The sequence below is a fragment of the Capricornis sumatraensis genome, chromosome 9 (assembly GCF_032405125.1).
Source record: "Capricornis sumatraensis isolate serow.1 chromosome 9, serow.2, whole genome shotgun sequence".
In the NCBI taxonomy this organism is placed as follows: domain Eukaryota; kingdom Metazoa; phylum Chordata; class Mammalia; order Artiodactyla; family Bovidae; genus Capricornis; species Capricornis sumatraensis.
Window position 1 is genome coordinate 59,476,344 of NC_091077.1, and position 21,057 is coordinate 59,497,400.

Sequence of the window (21,057 nt, forward strand, 5' to 3'; positions counted from 1 at the left end):
TTATATGTCTTGACATTTCTGCTAGAAGGTGTGTGTTCTCTGAGAGCAGGGACTATAAATTTTCCACCTACTCATCGTCCATGTTTTGTAGCAGGCTTTGGAAATGGACCTCATTTCAAATCCCCTTAAATTGCTAACCGTTCTGAGCCTCAGTTTCCTCAACTGCAAAAATGAGACTAGTAATAATACCCTCATAAGATTGCTATAAGAACTAACTAATGTATATGAGGGCATTTAACACAGAGCCAGACATAGTATATGTACACATTAATTACTAGCTGCTATTCATAATTGCTCTTGAGAATTGAATAAAAGACGCAAATTGATTGATGTTTATCATGTAATATTTCTTGACAAGGTCAGTCCTTTTTTGGCCCTAAATGAAGTGTAGAAGCTAGAGTTGGGCAAGAGTTTGGGATGGGAGGCTAAACATGAGGGGGAACGTGCTGTTGTGTATTTTCAAAACCAAAGCAAACCCCAGTGTCCCTCTGAAATCTCAGACCTCTCTGCTGTATATTCCAGTAGCGTTTATCCGGATAGTATGTTTCTGGCATACTCATATTTTACCTTGTTTCTTTGTTGAAATATGAATTTTTCTTGTCTCCTTAAATAGATTCTTTAGTTCTTTCAGGAACAGTATCTTGTTTCCTTCTGTGTTGGTGTCTTCATTTCATTCAAATGGTTGGTTCATTTGATAGCAGTAGTGTGGTACACCCATAGGTGTTGAGTGGTGCACAGGGTAGACACAGCCTGCCACCATCTGGATCCTGGCCATGCTACAAGTGTAAAGGACACTACTGGTATTGTCCTGATTCAAACTGAGAGCAGGCGCCCTAGCTTAGAGGTCAGGAGTAAGAGGGTACTGGGGTGAGTGCTTTGAATATGGACTTGAGGGATTTGAATTTAATCTTTTAAAATCTTGAAGCTTATCAGTCTGAAATTATTCAATGTGCTTATCATCTGGAAAAATATAAACATTCTCATTCACTGAAAGGCACTAAGAGCCTTAGAAGACTTAGATGCAGATTAAACATTTGAATGTTGCTAAAATGTTAAAAATGTACTTGCTGTGTTTAATAATCCTTGCTACACATGAGCTGCAAATATGACCATATTCTCTAGAGAGCAGAAAAAAACAATTTGAGCTTGCTTGCTCAATGCATCCTGGTTCAGGTGGCAGATACAAGACTAACTGCTTATAATATGATCATGAGATCTTGCAGTAGCTGGCTGTCACTGCCATCAAACAAATAGCTTAGAGGGAGACAAACAGTTGCCATATATAGCCATCCCTGTTAACATCTTCAGGAAGAAATCAGTGCTTTCTTCTTTCATCTGTACCTTTCTCCATCCTTTCATCTTAAAATGATGGACTTTATCAAGTAATCCTTTTGCCGTCTGTGGTCTCCCCTCCTATAGAATTGACCACTTCTTGTTGATGTCGACAGAATGAAGCACATTCACATGATACTCTTTTAGAATGGGCCTAATGATCATGAGGCTGTTCATTTCTTAATGGTGCCACAGTTTTGCCTGCCATTGTGGTGTTCTTAGACATCTCCTGGTTTTACTTTGACTGTGGTTATTTTTGTTTAAGCACTGAATGAAATGGAAGACATGGTGCAAGAAGATGCAGAGGTGATGGCCGAGAGTGGACATGAGACTGCAGCTCACAGTCAGGCAGTTATTCCTGTGGATGTTGACGAGGAACAAGCTGGTAATCATGTGACTTCCCACATTCATGGTTCTAAAAACTAGGGCCTGACTTTAATGAAGAAAGGAAAACATTGAGAATGATGGGGTTTTTTTGACATGACAGCTAATGATGTGTTACATGCTGTTTATTTTTGACTGCTGCTACTGCTAAGTCGCTTCAGTTGTGTCCGACTGTGCGACCCCATAGATGGCAGCCCACCAGGCTCCCACCATCCCTGGGATTCTCCAGGCAAGAACACTGGAGTGGGGTGCCATTTCCTTCTCCAGTGCATGAAAGTGAAAAGTCAAAGTGAAGTTGCTCAGTCGTGTCTGACTCTTAGCGACCCCATGGACTGCAGCCTACCAGGCTCCTCCGTCCATGGGATTTTCCAGGCAAGAGTACTGGAGTGGGGTGCCACTGCCTATTTTTTTGACTAGGCTTGTGTTATTTCTTGCTCTGGGTATGTGTGTGTGTATCTTATTAGTTTGTTTTTTATTTTTTTGTAAATGTGGCAGCAGTTCCTCTTTATTGGTATACACACATATGTGTGTGTATAGAGAAAATAAAACACTCAAGTTATAAATAAGAAAACAACCTGATTAAATGTTCTGCTTATTCTCTCCCTTCATTTTGGTGGGGAGAAGAAGCAGTGGAGAGGTTGATTTGGTATAATAAACAGAACAAGATCTAGTCTCAGTTTGGCACTGGGTCATTTAGAGCAGTCATATAATCCATAAAGATTACCTGATACAATCTTTCATCTTTACAGATAGGGAAACTAATATTCTTTGAAAAGTTTGACTGGTTTACTCAAGACCACTCAGCCATTGATCAAGGAACAGAATTGAGATGAGAACTAAAATTTTCTCACTCCTGGTCTGTTCAAATGCTACCTTGCCTTTGAATTGAAAACATCTTTAACTACCCTTGTTTTAAGTGTCTTACAGATGCAGTCGCTCACTCAACAAATACTTGAGTGCCTACCCTGTGCCAGGCATTATACAGTATGACAGGAAAAAGGCAGGAAAGTTTCCTCACTTGTCAGAGAAAAGTGGGTTGTGAGAGCTGAAGGTTTACAATGTGCAATGCCAAGCAGACAAAAAATGTTTTGTTGTTGTTTGGTCACCAAGTCGTGTCTGACTCTTTGTGACCTCATGGACCGCAGCCTGCCGAGCTCTACTGTCCCTGGGATTTCCCAGGCAAGAATACTGCATTCTGTGCCATTTCTTACTCCAGGGGATCTCCCCAACCCAGGGATCAAATCCACGTCTCCTGCAATGGCAGGCAAATTCTTTACCACTGAGCCACTAGGGAAGCCCAAAACATTTCTTACATAAATAATCAAAGAACCAAATTGTAGCATGCATCCAGCCTTTCAAGAACATATCTGTGACATCCAGTGCATTAGACCTGTACTTCAAGAATGCAGAATTCTCACCAGTCTATAGGTGTCAGAGGCTTGCTTTCATTCAGACATTTGCAAAATTTGGAAAATATCTAGCCTGTTTTTCAAATGATAATAATGAGTATTATTTTTAGAATAATTATGTGACTCTTTCCAACAGTGAAGATCTTAAAGGAAGATGCCATATGCTCTTCTACTTTAATTTCCTTTATAATGTTGGGTGGTATATTAGTCATACTTAATGTTTACACAATGCTTTAAAATTAAAGTGTTTTCACAGTGTCTCATCTGAGTGTATGTGCATGAAAATGAGTGATCAGGGAGGTTTCATAGAGCCAAAGCATCTCTCTGATCCCAAAATACTGGAACAATATTTTGAGTGAAAGTCGTTCGTGGGCAAAAATTGACTGTTATGCCTTTGCTCTTTGTTTTAGGACCCAGTGGTCTTCAGCGTGTAGTAAAACCACCCCCAATTACTGTTCATGACTCAGAGAGTGATGATGAAGAAGACAGTCTAGAACTCCAAGAAGTCTGGATTCCTAAGAATGGTTCCCGGCGTTTCTCTGAGCGTGAAGAAAAAACCGGAGAGTCTGTGCAGTCCAGGGAATTATCAGGTGAGAGGCTGTGTCTCACTCTGGCCTGTTGGTGAGAGTCACCGTGAGAGCGGACACACTGGTCTTTACATACTGTGTCCCTGCCACAGCTTGTGGTATAGTTGACATGTCCTTATGAAATGTGACAGGGGGCAAGAAAGGCAGCAGAACAAGCAAGAGAGGGAAATCTGAGTGGCACTGCCGGGGGCAAGTGCAGCACGAGAATATTGTAGAATCGGGGCTCAGGGAAGAGAAGATGTGAGGATTGGCAGTCCCATAGTGGAGGCTTTAGGAAATTGTGGCATCAGAGTGTCAGGGATTAGTGAGGGGCCTGTGCCTCACTTGAAAGATGACAGCCGAGTCATCTAGAGCAGTGAAGAACAACTGTTCCCCAGGTGGTCATCTGTCCACTTGTGCTTATTTAGCAAATGGTGGTGGTTAGTTTGGTGCTTGAGGAACTCCTGAAGTATGTTCTTATAATCCCTTCTCTCCCTTTAAATCCAGTCTACAACCTTCTGCCATTTGCCTCACCAAGAAACTTTAATTCTGTTAACTTTTAGGTTTATACTTCTTTCCTTGGTCTTCCCTTCTATTTCTCAGAACCATATGCTTACCATCTTGTGCAAAGGATGAGGTTTTTTTAAATTGTCCACTCAGTTTTCCTTGACGACCCTATTCCTTAATGTATCTGAATGTTTAGTATATATTTGTACACATTTAACACCGAACCTGAAATATACACACATTTCTGTGTATGGTAAGCTGAGTTCTTTAGACTTGGAATAACTTACTAACCACTAACTGATTTTTCACTTCTTACTTTATTCTTTTTAAGAAATTCAGATTTATCTTTACACTTGTTTAAAGGAGGTTTTATGGACACTGACATTTAGGAAAAGTCATGTGACCAGCTGACTAACCTAATGTTTCTTAGAAAGGTTAATTTCTGAATTTAGAAACCAGATTTTGTGTCAGCCAGACAAAACCTAATATAAGTATGCTTTTGTACATTCATTCAGCCTTACTCTGCCCACAGTTACTGTGTTAGGTGTTGTGAGGGGTGAGATGAATAAGTCTTGACCTCTCTTATTTCCCTCCCTCTGTCCGGAACCTCTAGTCTGGTTGAAGAGTCAGATCAGAAACAGATTATATTTTAGGGCATGTACTATTGTGGCTCTGGGGTGGGAGTGCAGAAGAGAATGAACAGATGTCCAAAGCCAAAAAAAACGGGTGAGAATAAAGGCTCCTAGGTAATAAGCCAGGGGTATGTTCAAAGAAAAGTTTGGGTGGGGGTGTAGAATGTTTATAGATGGGACAAGAATGGAAGGTTAGTTTGCAATTAGGTCATGACAAGCCGTGACAGCTGATATCAAGAGTGTTAATCAGATAGGCACTAGAGAAGAACTCTTGAGCAGCTGAGTGATGTGGTCACCATTATGCCTTAGGAAAATTAGTGTACATTGTTCCTGTTCCAGATTTACTCTTACCTTTTGTCCAGAATTTGTACTGAAATCTTTTCTTTTCCTCGGGCCATTCTTCTTTTTCTGTAAGCAGTAAGTGGAAAAGGCAAGACTCCACTTCGAAAGAGGTACAACTCCCATCAGATGGGCCAGTCGAAGCAGTTTCCTCTCGAGGAAAGCAGCTGTGAGAAAGGCTGTCAGGTCACCAGTGAGCAGATCAAAGCCGATATGAAAGCAGCTAGGGATATTCCTGAAAAGAAAAAAAACAAGGATGTTTATCCCAGCTGCAGCAGCACCACCGCCAGCACAGTGGGAAACTCCAGCTCACACAGCACTGCTTCTCAAAGCCCCGACTTTGTGAGGACGGTGAACAGCAGCGGCTCTTCCGAGCCTAGCCCTGCAGAAGTGGATGTGCCCAGGCAGTGTGTCTGCTCCCCCGGTGGGTCAGAGGACTCTGAGGCCATGGAGGAGGGAGATGCAGAGAGTTCTGTCTGCCCCAGATGCTGCTGTCACAGGCCCCAGGAATCCCACAGGAGAACTAGCAGGTGTTCTGATGAGGAACGTCCTTCAACCAGCCGAGCCTGTGTTGTGAATGGCCCGGATGGTACGAGATCCGCCTTTTCCTTTAGGACTCTGCCACAAGGGGGGTCTTCAGGCCCAGCACATGATGAGAGGACTAATGGGAGTGGCTCTGGGGCTACAGGTGAGGACAGGAGGGGGAGCTCCCAGCCTGAGCGCTGTGACGTGCAGTCTAATGAAGACTACCCTCGGAGGCCCCTAACAAGGGCCAGGAGCAGACTCTCCCATGTACCGCTGGTATCTGAGTCAGGTATGACAATGCTGCCAGGATTAGCTACTTCAGGTTAGGACCAGAAGAGCATTTGCTCGTTCTAAAAGTTTTCTTACAGAAAGCCAGTTTGGCAAATTGATTTCTGTGTTTGGGTTCTATGGTCATACAGATCTTGAGCTAATTTTCAGCAGTGGGATGGGAGTGGGGAGTCGGGGTGGCATGTGAAACAGCTTGTAAGATATCTAGCCAAGAAAAGCTTAGATAGCTATGCTTCTAAGAAAAGTATAATTGTGTATATGTATTGACCTTAAATACTGTATTGATTCTGATGTCTTATTCCCAATATATAAGCTCTGCTCCCATTCCACATTCAGAAGTCTTAACTTTTAAGACTTAACTAGTAAGTTTTAAAACCTTAGCCAAAAGGTAAGGACTGTAAGTTGTTGGGTATACCCCTATATCTGCTTCTGCAGTATTTAGTAAATTTTTCCAAAGTCTAGTTTTGTTTCCAGTCAGGTTTGCCAGGAGATAAGCAGGTAAGTAAGTGGTTTAGCTGAGAATTATTTTGATGAAGATATATTCAAGATGTACATATATATACAGTTTCATTAATATTTATTTGTATGCCAAGGCATTGGATTTGGTAGGGGTAAAGCACATTTCTTAATTATAATTCTGTTTATATTTTTGATCTTATTTTTAAATACTCTCTGCTGCCTTTATTAAGTTGTATATAGCTGTCAGTGAATAATAATACATTTCATTTTCTCTAAGTCTCACTCAATTTTAAAATCTTTACATCAACACCCAGCACATAGAGTACCTTTTTATATACTAAGTAGAGTTGATTAAATCATGTGGAGTTAAACTAATAAAAGCAATATTTTGTAAGATAAATATGAGACCTTATGTACTGTTATAAGTCATAAACTCAAAGTATATGAGTTTTATTTGAAGATTTTATTATGCTTTGCAAACATTAGTTCTGCCATGATGAAAATACTTTTCCCAGCTTGAATTTTAAATGCTTTTTATATTTTTTTATACATAACATGGATTTACCATTTTAATCATTTTGTAGTATATAGCTTATTAGCATTAGGTATATTCACATTGTTACGCATCCATCACCACCATCCAGCTCAACTGTTTCATTGCCCCACATTGAACATCTGTGCCCGTTAAACAGAAGCACCTCATTAGGACACCCTTTGCTGTATGGGTTTTCATGTTTGTAAAGTCAGATCCACATGTTTTAGTTTTGATCTACATGTTCAGTTTATTTCTATGCTGTGGAAAGTCTTCTGTACACCTAGCTCAGATGATTGTTCACATCTTTTCATTCTTTTGTTCATGTGTTTACTTATTTTAGTTTAAATCTTTATTATAATCTATGGGAACTGTCTTTTAATTACAAATTGTCACCCGATTGTCTGAGCACTACTTACTGACACCCATCCTCATCGCTGTTTTGAAACACTCTCTCATTGTGTACTTGGCCTCTGTAGCTCACCTCTTGGCATGCTGGCCTATTCCAGTGTTCTGTCCTCTTTCATTACTCTTTGCGAAATGTCCTTGGTTAGTCATGCATTTATCACTTATTTTTATAGTTTTATAATTTGTCAAGTTGCAGAAACAAACATTCCTATGTTTTGTTTGTAATTCCTTTACATTGATTGACTGAAAAGATAATGATCCGTTTTTGAGTCTTCCTCTTTAGGGACTCATTTTGTCTCCTGTGCCTTGGTAAAGTTTTAAGAGTTGTTGGTTTTTTTGTGGGGGGGGGGGGGGGGGGTTGCTTGTGTTTTTAATATGGGCCCTTCACGTTAACCATCTTAGGGGAGGGGGTTTGACTTCTTTGCCTTATGTTTTGTTATTCCCTTTGCCACTTTCTTCTGACTTATTTCGTGACTAGAACTTTTTCTTTGGTTAAATAATTTACTAGAATTAAATTTATGTAGTGCTTTTTACTTTTTTAGGTAAATTATATCTGTTGTCTTATTGATTTTTTTTTATTTCAATTTGGGAAGACTCATAATGTCTATAGTTAATGTGTATAGTGTATATGGTAGGTAAATTACTTGCTAATATTTTTAAACACAATACAAATGTTCATTTACTTTCAATAACAGCTTTTCTGGGGAAATTTCAAACTGCTGAGTTTTAAATTTTCCCTATCTCTTTTGGGAAGAACAAGTTATGTGAGTGACTTTCAGTTTGCAATTTTTAATCTAGCATGTTTTTTTATATCTGTTGGCCATTCTGCTTTAAAAGTTTTAAGGAGAAAAGTCCAAACCAATAAAGGAACAAACTTGACTGAGTGTTACAGATATTTTTAAAATAACTTCAAAGGAAATATTTGAGTTTTTAATTTGGCTTTTTATTTATGGCCCTATGTAGTGTTAAAACCGTGTTAGAAGTAGTTATTTGTCTTGTGATTTCCTGTATTGGGAATAAATGCCTGTACGTTGTTCTTTTTCTCCTCATTGCATAATGATTTATAAAATAAACATCACAGAAATAACTAACTGGATTGTCAGAGAACGGCATCAGGATGAGTATGGTGCGGGGCCCATGAGCCCTGACCTGTCTCCTTAACGCCCGTGACTACGCTGGTCTGCTTTCCTGTGTTTCTGTAGCATCTTCACTAGTGTCAACTACACTGTGTATTGTGATTCTGTGTTTTACTGTCTGTTTTTCCAATAGACTATGAGCTCCATGAGGGCAGGGACAGTGTCTGCTTGCTCACCATAATATTCCCAGCTTCTAGCACAATGTCTTACATGGTATGGGTCTTGAGTGAGTAATTGTGAACTTAATAAGTGGTAGGAGCCATCATATGAGGTATGTTGATGCTGGTGGATGTATAAAATCACTAAAGATTGTCCCTAAACAAAGAAGGAGGCATAAGAAAAAAGCACAATGAACTCTGTTTTCTTTTTACATTGGGAAGCATTTGTTTTTCAAGATTGTCTACATATACGATGTGACTTAGTTTTACAATTTTTCTTAGAAAACAAACTGCCAATTTGGATACTCGGGAGAACAGGAAATTTAACTTTGAGCCCCATATTCTGATCAGTTGAAGAGTAGTGGAGGGAAGCAATCCATGACGGTGAGAGGTTGAAGATTGGAGCATGAAAGGAGAGTGCTGTTAGAAGAGTCTTATTTGAACAGTGTGATGAAGGAATGGAAGCAAACCTGTTTTTTTGCTTTTGTGGTACTGGGAGAAGGAACCAGGACTTCTCATTGGTTGAAACAGGTGTGTGAAATTTGGCTGTTGTATGAAATGGTGCTGCTGTTAGATTCCCTGTCAGTGAAGATAATTAAATTATTCATGAAGCTCCTTCAGGAATACTGTGTAAGTTGGCCTTCAGTGTATCAGTAGTTTTCTTTTCCAGAAACCCAGGGTTTTTGCTTGGGTTCAAAGTCCTTGGAAGAAGTTTGATAGGTAAAAACTCTTGGACTCCCTTCTAGGCTTCAACCAAAGTAGCTGTCTTCAGTTGTTTTGCATAATATTTCACAAAGATTTTGAATGGTGGAGGAAAGAGTTCTGGTATATTGAAAAAAGAAAAAAACCACTTGAACTGGTTATACAGGGTTCCTATATAACCCCAGGCCTTCAGAAATTTTCAGTATTTGTACCTTGTTTCCCTTTCTTTGTAGACTTTCAAGTTTGAAGTGAGAGAGAGAGTTACCAAGTGGAATGTTTATAATCTAGTAGTAGTGTGCAGTGTGGTGGGATTTAATTAATAAATGTCACCCTTACTTCATTCAGTATATGCTCTGCTACAGAATGACTCTAAATGAAGACAGTGATTTAGTATCTTGTCTTGTCTTGGAAAATATATGTGCTTGTTAAGTTTTTGAGATGAATTTTGAACTTGTGCTTAAATAATATCAACATGATATTTGATGATTATATAATTAAACTATAATGTTTTAAAACAATACTAGTAAGTGAATTAGAACTTTACTAGGCGGGGTTTGAAAGTAAAAGTGAAGCATTGGAGAAGGCAGTGGCAACCGACTCCAGTGTTCTTGCCTGGAGAACCCCAGGGACGGGGGAGCCTGGTGGGCTGCCATCTATGGGGTCACACAGAGTCGGGCACGACTGAAGCAACTTAGCAGCAGCAGCAGCAGGCAGGCTCTGGCAGATAAGTAATTGCAGGTTTTCTAGCACAGTGGTAAATAGCTTGATAAACTGTTTTCTTTTACCATGTCTGAGTTTACTTATTTGTAAAGCAAGGAGAATAATCTATCTCGGAGGGCTGTGAACAGGATTAAATTAGTTAATATAAGTAAAACCCTGAGAAAAGTGCCTGACACACAGTAAGCGCTCAGTAAATATTTGCTATTATTGTTACTCCATTGCTGTATCTGTGATGCTTTCAATCATTCAGTGAATGTTGAGTGCCATTTTATTCAATAAATGTTCATTTTAGCTCATCGTTAGCAGCTGACGTTGATACAAAGATGAAATAAGACAATGTTGTTGTCTTCAAGGAGCTTTTAGTTTAAATGGAGAAATAAAACATATACAGGGAATTATAGAACCAGATGTTTGGGGATCCAGGTGACTTATTAGAGCAGGTAGCATTTAAACTGGACCTTTCTGGGATGGATAGTATTTCAAAAATTGAAGTCAGGAAAGGTGGGCAGGAAAAGCTAAAATGATCAGTGACTTCAGAGCCATTGGCAATAGGAGATGACTAGGATATGGTATGGGGTAAAATTGAAAAAGGTTGGGGCTAAAGCATAGCTCCAAATGTCAGGCATCAATATGTATTCCCTAAGCAGCAGTCAGTGATTTAAAGTTGTTTAGCAGGAAATCGGTGAGTTTAATCTTACCAGTAGTATTTAGGATGGCTTGAGTGTCTAGAGACAAGAATGTTGATTAGATTGTTGGAATGGCCCAGGTATGAAGAGCATGGTGTATATTTGACGTTGGTATGTTTGAGACAGTGGAAGGTTATCTTATTTTGGAAGTCATTTGGAAATGCCAGTCTGTTTGTATTCCTTTCAGAATCAAGTAGTAGAATTGAGAGTTGCCTTAATGGAGTTTATACCTATGCATTTGAACGTGCTCTCTTTGAAGGAAAGACAACAAAGCTAAAATTTTTATTTCCTCTCACCTTTTTTAGAAGTTGCCAAAGCAAAGCCACGTCATGCCATGAAGCGGAAGCGGACAGCGGATAAGTCCACCAGTACCAGTGATCCTGTGATTGAAGATGACCATGTGCAGGTGAAGGGGAAAACCTTCACTTACCTTTCAGTCCTGCCCAGTCCCTGAAGAATGTAAAGGAGCTCAAGTTCCCGTCTTTACCTATATTTTTTGCCCTAAAGAGAAGAGATTGGTAGTAGTTGCTTCTCAATTGTGCCAGTGAAAACATTAGTTTTGTTTTTTTAAAGAAAAGGTACATCTTTTAAATTTTTTTCCTTGTAGGTCCTTGTATTAAAATCCAAAAATCTTGTTGGAGTCACTATGACCAACTGTGGAATCACAGATCTAGTGCTGAAAGACTGTCCCAAGATGATGTTCATCCATGGTATGTACTTAGGCCCATGTCGCACTACAGCATCTGACTTAGCTTAAAGGATTAAAGTCTCATAAATACTATAACAACATTACTGTATTGCTTTTTCAAAGGAATCAGTTAGATTTTTCTAATTCTGTCCTCATTCTGTAGTTCTCAACTCTGTAGTATTTGCAGGGGGTTAAGTACAGAGACTTAGTTTATCTTTTAATATAGACTCTCCTCCAGTTTCCTCCTCAAGATAATTGCAACTTGATCTGATAGAGGTTAAGTCAACAGCATTTTTGGGCTTTGAAGTCAAGTAGGCCTCACCTTGAATCCTTCTTTGCTATTTTCTAGCTGTGGTGTTGGACATGTCTTTACGTGTGTGTTTACAGAGGGAGTAGTGACTGGGCCTTAAGTGCTTGACTGCTCTGGATGTGATACCATCAATCATAACCTCAGTTCATGGCACATCCTTAGTCTAGGCCCTACTTTTCTTTCCAGGCCCATTTGTCCCTCACTGCCAGTCCCATTGGCTCCCATTACCTTTGGTCGTGTATTTAATATATATCCTTCCAGTACATTTCTCATGTCTTTTTAATATACATATTTATCTCTGAGCAAATAAGTGAGTTATTCAAAGTTTAAAATTTTTAAATTGAAAATGCGTGTTAAAAGCTTCAGGTACATAGTATGCCCCATGCATTATCTGTTTATTTTTCCATTATTACTCAAAATTTTTTTTGATACTATCCATGTAAAATCATTAAGAACTGACTTGTTTCTTGCTTTGTGCACCTTATGTATCCTGCATTGATTTTTTTCGGTCTGTAAAGTGTACATAATTATACTTACTTTACAAAGCATTTGCCACGGCTTAATGGAGTGATTGATACATGCTTACACATATGTATATGATATGTGAGATTAAAAAAAGAAAGGGGGTATTTTTCTGAAGTTGGTATCTTACTGTAGTTAAATGTGTCACATTTACTTTTCTCCATAACCTCACATTTGTATGTTAAATGGGAAGAATATTTAATCATGTTTCAGAGCAGCACTTTCAGTAGTACTTTCTGCAGTGATGGAATATTCTGTATCTCTGTTGTTTTATGTGTAACCACTGGCTACTTTTGACTTTTGAACCTTTGAACTGTGACTAGTGTCTGAGGAACTAAATTGTTTTATTACATTTTAGTTAATTTAAATTTAAATAGCTCCAGGTATCTAGTGACTACCATACTGGACTGTACAACTTTAGACCAAAGTATCCAAATATTTCTGAGTTGGTTTTTTTTTTAAGGTTCTGGTTTTATACTGTGATAAGAATTGAAGTCAACACTGCTTATTCCCTGTGGGCAAATGAAAGATAACATATGTGAACCATTACCCATAAAGTTGGTATAGTTCAATAGTTGCAGTCATTCATCCTCTTCAAGAAACATTTCCTAAACAATTCCTGTATTTAGGCAAGTCATTCTCTAAGACTTGAATTTCTTGTCAGTAACATCTTAGATAGGAAAAGGTACCTTCAGCTCCCTTCTAGCATGAGGGTGACAGTCTTCCTTTGAATGGGACAGAATCATATTTTCAAGTCATTTTGCTGACTGTCAGTTGTCCTGTATAATAATACTTGGCCTGTGTTAAAGATATTTTTATCTGCAGTATTTTATGCTAATGAAAGATGTGCCAATCCTCGAAAGAGGATTCCAAATAGGCTATATTCATTGCTCTGTTATTTTGTATAAGTTATTTGTAGATCTTACCTTTGTTTTCATTTTGTAGCTACAAGATGCAGGGTACTGAAACATTTAAAAGTAGAAAATGCACCAATCGTAAACCGATTTGATTATGCGCAGTGCAAGAAACTGAATATGGATCAGGTATTAGACCAGATACTAAGGATGCCTCCTGAAAGAAACCGTATCATATACCTACGCCCCATGCAGCAGGTAACAAGCTCTGCTTCTTTTTGGTGATGACATATTGCACTCATCCTTTGTTAGTCTTCAGCCTTTTTAAAATTGGCTTTTATTCAGTTGCTGAATCCACAGTAAGGTTTCTTTGGATTCTCCAGTTTTTTAACCAACCTAGACTATCTTGCAGTTTTCTGCATCATTGCTTCTCTAATAGATCGTTGTGAGGCTTTTAGCAAGTTATATGATGAAGAGAGTTGTTTTTCAACAAGTTTTTATACTTATTAAAAGTTGCCTGTGATAAAGAGCAGACTCTGATTTCAGACTTCCTGGTTCCAGTTCTGGTTCACTGATCTGTAGCAGATTGCTTGACTTCTGTGTTTTAGTTTCTTCGTCTCTAAAATTAGAGGAATAAAAACCTGCAGTTACTGTAATGGTTAAACTAATACATGTGAAGTGCTAGCACAGTTTCTGGCATATACCATGCAATCAAATGATAGTTGCTGTTATTACCATTATCATTATCAAGAGTAAACATTTTATAGTATCCATATAAGATGATGGCTGTTAGCTGAACCTTTTGTGGTAAAATTTCACAATATATATAGTAATAAATCATCGTGCTGTATACCTTAAGTGTATACAGTGATATGTGTCAATTACTTCTCAGTAAAACTGAGGGGAAAAAGTAGCATTGCATGTGAAACTGCTTAATGTCAAAAGAACGTTTAAAGGAAGTATTAGGCTTTAAACAATCAGTGTTTGTAGTCAGTGTTTGAACCTGGCCTGAAAAGAGTCACTTCAGTACACAGATTGCTTGTTGAATGTTTATAATTTACTGGGGCTGAAAAATACACAGGTCATCAGCCTTCCCTTGAGAAATTTGCCTTTCCACAAAGGAGGTAGACATGTATGTCAGTAAGATGGTAAAGTGGGAATTCGTTGGTGTAATAGGGATGTAGTGTGAACAAAAGCTACAAGGAAGCAAGGAAATGTGTTCTGTCTTTAGGAATGGACAGTCCAGTTAGAATGAGGTGTATGGTTCTACACTCACAGTTCTATAATGTATTGTCTTTAAACCTGTAAAGGACATACTCGGAAGTGAATTGCTGGGATCAGTTACCTAAATCCAGATTCTCTGGTTTAATGTGCATTTATACAACAGTGAGATGTAAATTGTTGAGCTTGCTAGACAGATGAATTTGCTTAGCCTTATTCCTAGCATGGCAAGTTGTGTTTAGGGCAGAATGTGACTATTTGATTTTCAAATCAGCCAAAGATTCAAAAACTGAGGTCCCAAGGAAAGATTGTTCAAGCCCGAGGAGATAGATTGCTAAGGCATTCTCTTCCTTGGTTCCAAATCCTCTCTGGTATTTTCCACAGGTGGACACACTAACATTGGAGCAGAAGCTATTTAGTGGTCCCTACCCCTATCATATCTGTATTATCCATGAATTCAGTAACCCTCCCAACGTTCGGAACAAGGTGCGCATTCGCAGCTGGATGGACACGATAGCAAACATTAACCAGTAAGTAATCTGCAGCCCTGACAGCCTTCTGTATCATTCCGTGGAGCAAGGACACCCAGAAACAAATCCTAATTGTTTTTTATTTTAAATGATTTCATCCAGGCTTTTCAGGCACTGACACACATGAAATAGTGAAAAAAAATGAGGGAAATAAGACTTAAAACTAAAATGCATACATGTATGTTTGTAACTTTTTATTTTCAAACTTAAAAACCATAAGAACAGGCTGTACATGTACCTTTAGTTTCATGCCTTTAGCCTACAGCATGTATGGTTGGTTGTGGTGGTTTAGTCGCTAAGTAGTGTCTGACTCTTGGGACCCCATGGACTGTAGCCTGCCAGCCTCCTCTGTCCATGGGATTCTCCAGGCAAGAATACTGGAGTGGCAGAAGATCCAGGGGATCTTCCTGACCCAGGTGTCAAACCCAGGTCTCCTGCATTGTAGGCAGACTCTTTAATGACTGAGCTATAAGGGAAGCCCCACAGCATGTTTAAAAGAGGTCAAATTAAAGATCTTAAAAAACTCTGTGTTTAAAAACAAAAACAAAAAAATGTTTATTTTTGGCTCCACTAGGTCTTTGTTGCTGTGCGTGGGCTTTCTCTAGTGTAGTGAGCAGGGGCTACTCTTCATTGTGGTACACAGACTTCTTATTAGGGTGGTTTCTCTTGCCCTGGAGCATGGGCTCCAGAGCACGTTGGCTCCAGTAGTTGGGGCCCACCGGCTTAGTTGCCTTATGGTATGTGGAATCTTCTTGGAACAGGGATTGAACCCGTGTCTTCTGCATTAGCAGACGGATTCTTAACCACTGGACTGCCAACCCACTCCAGTATTCTTGCCTAGAAAATCCTATAGACAGAGGAGCCTCATGGGTTACTGTCCATGGGGTCTCAAACAGACACAACTTAGCAACTTAGCATGGACCACCAGGGAAGTCCAAAACTGTGATGTTTTATATCATCAGAATATATGCATCAGTCTTTATGCATTTGCTATTTTAATACTTTGTTTGAGATCTTCATTAGAATCAAGGCAAGACACATTTTGATAGTTCCTTTCTAACTTATATCCCAACATTTTTTTTCAGTTTTATAATTTTTAAATTTTCTTGTTGCCTCCAGAGAGCTCATTAAGTATGAATTCTTCCCTGAAGCCACACGAAGTGAAGATGACTTAAAGAAGTACCCTAAGTATCCCTGGGGTAGAGAAATCTATACTTTAGAAGGTGAGCATTTACTTGTAAATGGTTGGAAAGCTAATAGCTGTTAACTAACTAGATGGAGAGACATGTCTTAGGAAAGATAGGAAGGATTGGGAGCTTTACAGTTTGTCAAAATAATGGGAATATTAACTATCTGCAGGTAGCAGGGATGAGATAATTATTGCTGTCCCTGTATGAGTTTTTGCCATCTCTAAAATAATCAACAGTATGGAAACAAAAAGTAAGAGAAATGGAAACTTGATACAGCTTGAGTTGCCGTGACTTGAGGGAACCTGTGTTAGCCTCTTTATTTGTGTATAAACATACACACACACATAAAGGGAGAGAAACTGAGGCTTAATGAAAACCAAGGATGGTCAAAGTCACATGACCAAGTAATAGCGGAGCTAGAATTGGAATCCATAGCTCTGGTGCTGCTTTTGAAATGCTGCAGCATTTGGCCCTGTCATTACTTCCCCTCCGGTAGCACTGTTGTTGATCTGTCTTCTTTAGGTGTTGTGGATGGAGCGCCGTATTCCATGATTTCAGACTTCCCTTGGTTGAGATCACTACGGGCAGCAGAACCTAACAGCTTTGCCAGATACGATTTTGAGGATGATGAAGAAAGTAATTATGACCTGACTTGATTTTTATTCTCTAGTTTGAGCATTAAATCCTGAGTATTTTGTTTGCGTTACAAGCAGTGCAGCTTTTAATCACTTCCCATATAAATGTTTTTGCCTTTTGTTATTATTTGGTTCTCCCCTTGCTCAAAAAACAGAGTAGCTCCAAATGCGTACAGTAGGGAATCATTGACTTAACTAGGGATATGTAGGAAGGAGCCCTTCAGACTGATTTTCCTGCTTAGTTTTGTTTTTTTTTTTAACCTAAATGTTGATGATCTTGTTACTCTTTTATTAAAGAATTGGTCAATTATATTGTTTCAAAATTGTCCCACTTATACTAATTCTGCTAATTATGAGCTGCTGCTTGGGTAGCTTGTGGGGACTTAACAGTTTAGGTATAGATTTTAGGAGGAAATAGATTTCATAAACTAAATGTACATATATATGACTTACGTCTCTGGTGCATTTTCTCCTTGGGCCTTTAATCATATGCAGTCTTTTTGGCATCAAGCATAGTATTATAACCACACTGATGGGAACCCATTCCATGAGCTAAACATATATCAGTACACTGCATGAGAGGATACAGGCATATCTCATGGACCAGCTTAATCAGAGTAGCTTCCCAAACGATTTTGATAATCTTGTTTCCCCTTCGCTTTCTACTTTCCAAGGTACCATCTATGCTCCTCGAAGGAAAGGGCAGCTGTCTGCAGACATCTGTATGGAAACAATAGGAGAGGAAATTTCAGAGATGCGGCAGATGAAGAAGGGTGTGTTTCAGCGAGTAGTGGCGATCTTTATCCACTATTGTGACGTCAATGGAGAGCCTGTTGAAGATGACTACATTTAACTGGCCCTCTTCTTTCTAGCTGTCCTGGGAGTGCTGCTGGGGCCGTCCAGCTGCCAACAAGCCCCACAGAGACTTGGAGGTGTGCAGTTGGGAAGCCCGGGCCATTTTGGTGTATAGAAAATGTATCAGGAACATTGAAGTTGTATACAAAGATTTGTACATAGAGGAGATATACAAAGATACTTCCTAAGTACCAGCTTTATATCATATGTTTATACAATTTAATTTAAAAGTTCATTTTAATGAAGGCAGGTAATTGGAAAGAGTTCATTTTGTTCATTTTTCCAGACTTAGTTCATAAAGTATCACTTTTTGGCTGAGCCCCCATTTACTATATTCTTAATAATCACTGTCATCCCCTTAAATCTGTGCCTTTTTCTTCTCGACCGAAGCTATTTGAGTAGATCTGTTGAAGAGTCTTTTTGTCTTGTGCTCTTTTGTGTTTATTAAAACTCCAGCTAAACCTTATAGTCAGAGGCGGCTATATGTTTCTGTACAAAGTTGTGGTTCTTTTTTCTCTTGGTATTATAGTTGCTGTATTTCTTAAAATGAAGTTTAAAAAAAGACTCATGAGTTTGAGGGGGAAATGGAAAAGTTTCCAAAGCATTTCTAGTTATTTATTTCCATATTCAGTTGTGTATATGCTTTATCTTGAATATAAAAAATAAAAGTTTATTAAAAATTTTTTTCTTGCCTTGGAACTGAATCGAAGAGGAGCAAATACTACCCAGCAAAGGAATGTGTAGAGTTGTGTCTAAGTAACATTTTAGTGTAATCTAATTTCTGATTGCTTTTTTAAAAGTTCTGTGGCTGCACAGTGTTGAACTCACAGAACTCACAGTGTTCTGTGAGAGCAGCAGAATTCCCCCAGATGCCTTGTCTTCGGGAGGTGTCCTTTCTCAAGGAGAGAAATTTACCTGGTACACAGCAGTGATAAACCCAGTATCACACTGTCCAGGATTAAGGCAAAAAAAGCTTTAGAGCAACACCAGCATTTGGCTGATGGCTTTGCCAGTTTTAATCTCTTTCCAAATAGAATATGTAATTATGGTCTGTATGAGGTGTTAAGTGTCCAACCCCTTCATTTACAGGGGATTAATTGAAGCCTAGAGGGAAAATGGCTTTCCCATGGTCAGGGGCGGATTAAGGTCAAGCTGGACAATAATTCTAGTGTCTGATTCCTACCAGGCTGCCTCTGTCTTCATCGTTAATACTTAAAGACAAGGTGCTGGCAAGTATTTACTAACACTAACACTGCTAAATCAGTTTCTTACGACTTTAATTAAATTTGCCTATTTATTAGGAAGAATGGTGCTGCATTCAGTCATCTCTTTATTACCTTGTTTTTAACTCAGATACCTCTCTTCTAAGAGTGTATTCCTCTCTCCAGGTGAGAACTGTAACCACTAAAAGGTGGAAAACCAATTACAGGACGTTCTAGATATTTTCAAAGTAATACAGAGCCCCCAACTCTCAGTCAAGACTCATCTAAACCTGTTTTCTACTGTAACCACAATGTGTTTATGTGTATGTTAGTTTCTCAGTCATTTCCAACTCTTTGCAACCATCTTGACTGTAGCCCGCCAGGCTCCTTTGTTCATGGAATTCTCCAGGCAAGAATACTGGAGTGGGTAGCATTCTGTTCTCTAGGCGATCTTCCTGACCCAGGGATCGAACCCAGGTCTCCTACATTGTAGGTGAATTCTTTTACTATCTGAGCCACCAGTGAAAGTTGCTCAGTCGTGTCTTGACTCTTTGCAACCCCATGGTCTATACCATCCATGGAATTCTCCAGGCCAGAATACTGAATGGGTAGCCTTTCCCTTCTCCAGGGGATCTTCCAAACCTAGGAATCGAACCCAGGTCTCCGGCATTGTGGGTGGATTCTTGACCAGCTGAGCCACAAGGGAAGCCCCAAGAGCCATCAGGGAAGCATAAACATAATAACCAAATCTAAGTAATGCTTTTGGCTTAAAACTCAACATTCAGAAAACTTAAGATCATGGCATCTGGTCCCATCTCTTCATGGCAAATAGATGGGGAAACAATGGAAACAGTGACAGACTTTATTTTGAGGGGCTCCAAAATCACTGCAGATGGTGACTGAAACCATGAAATTAAAAGACACTTGCTCCTTGGAAGAAAAGTTAGACAGCATATTAAAAAGCAGAGACATACTTTGCCAACAAAGGTCCATCTAGTCAAAGCTTTGGTTTTTCCAGTAGTCATGTATGGATGTGAGATTTGGAGTATAAAGAATAGCTGAGTGCTGAAGAATTAATGCTTTTGAACTGTGGCATTGGAGAAGACTCTTGAGAGTCCCTTGGACTGCAAGGAGATCCAACCAGTCTATCCTAAAGGAAATAAGTCCTGAATATTCATTGCAAGGACTGATCCTGAAGCTGAAACTCCAATATTCTGGCCACCTGATGCAAAGAACTGACTCATTTGCAAAGACCCTCATGCTGGGAAAGATTGAAGGCGGGAGGAGAAGGGTTCAAGAGAAGATGAGATGGTTGGATGGCATCACCGACTCAGTGGACATGAGTTTGAGTAACCTCCAGGAGCTGGTGATGGACAGGGAAGCCTGGTGTGCTGCAGTCCATGGGGTCACAGAGTTGGACGCGACTGAACTGAACTGAAGTAAAATGCTTATATTTAAAGCCACTAGAGGCCACTGCTGTCTAACTTTTGTTGGTTTAGTGTGTCTCAATGTCTCACCTGACCCACTCTTAGAACAAGCAGACGTACAGCAGGGAGCGCTTAAATCATTAAAGATCCACAGACTGGAACAACAGAAACAAAACTTGGAAGATGGCTACCGTTGAAGGCAAATTGTCTGTAGAATGAAAGGCTGTATAGTGATTGCCCTAAAGCAGCTATCAGCACACTTTTTCTGTTCAGGGCCAGAGAGTAAATATTTTAGGTTCAACTATGACAACCACTCTGGTGGCTCAGTGGTAAAGAACTGGCCTACCAGTGCAGGATACCTGGGTTCAATCCCTGGGTTGGGAAGATCCCCTGGAGAAGGAAATGGCAACCCACTCCCAGTGTTCTAGCCTGGAGAATCCCATGGACAGGATCCTGGCAGGCTACAATCCACGGGGTTGCAAAGAGTCAGACACGACTTAGCAACTGAATGACAAACAAAAATGACAACCACTCAGTTCTGCTGTTGCGTGAAAACAGCCACAGAGGAAGCATCAAGGAATGGGCATGGCTATGTTACAGTGCAACTTTATTTTTGGAAACAAATCTGAATTTCACATAATTTTCACAAAATTGTCACAAAATATCTTGTTTTCCAATCACTTTAAAAAGTAAAAGCCAGTCTTGGTTTACAGACTGGAGGATTTGGTCCCTAAGTTGCTTGCCCATACCTACCTGCGACAGAGAGCGGAGCTGTCCTGGTCCATTCAGCTGTGTGTAAATCAGCTCTTGGTGCAGTGTCTGGCAGATACTTTAAAGACC

At 39.5% G+C, this 21,057-nt stretch overlaps 1 protein-coding gene across 3 annotated transcripts in view; it reads left to right on the forward strand.

Moving 5' to 3' along the window:
* The window catches only part of FBXO38 (F-box protein 38), a 66,732-nt gene extending 48,524 nt beyond the window's left edge, over positions 1 to 18,208 (forward strand). Inside the window, exons 13-22 of one of the 3 annotated variants that reach the window (XM_068979705.1) lie at positions 1,598 to 1,717; positions 3,536 to 3,715; positions 5,249 to 5,983; positions 11,089 to 11,189; positions 11,391 to 11,493; positions 13,249 to 13,415; positions 14,763 to 14,908; positions 16,028 to 16,131; positions 16,621 to 16,734; positions 17,408 to 18,208. In XM_068979705.1, the coding sequence (XP_068835806.1) occupies positions 1,598 to 1,717; positions 3,536 to 3,715; positions 5,249 to 5,983; positions 11,089 to 11,189; positions 11,391 to 11,493; positions 13,249 to 13,415; positions 14,763 to 14,908; positions 16,028 to 16,131; positions 16,621 to 16,734; positions 17,408 to 17,586 (1,949 nt within the window). In that variant the 3' untranslated portion in view covers positions 17,587 to 18,208. The remainder of the gene's footprint in view (positions 1 to 1,597; positions 1,718 to 3,535; positions 3,716 to 5,248; positions 5,984 to 11,088; positions 11,190 to 11,390; positions 11,494 to 13,248; positions 13,416 to 14,762; positions 14,909 to 16,027; positions 16,132 to 16,620; positions 16,735 to 17,407) is intronic. The other 2 variants (XM_068979706.1, XM_068979707.1) reach the window with 2 other exon arrangements.
* The last annotated feature ends 2,849 nt before the right edge of the window (positions 18,209 to 21,057 follow it).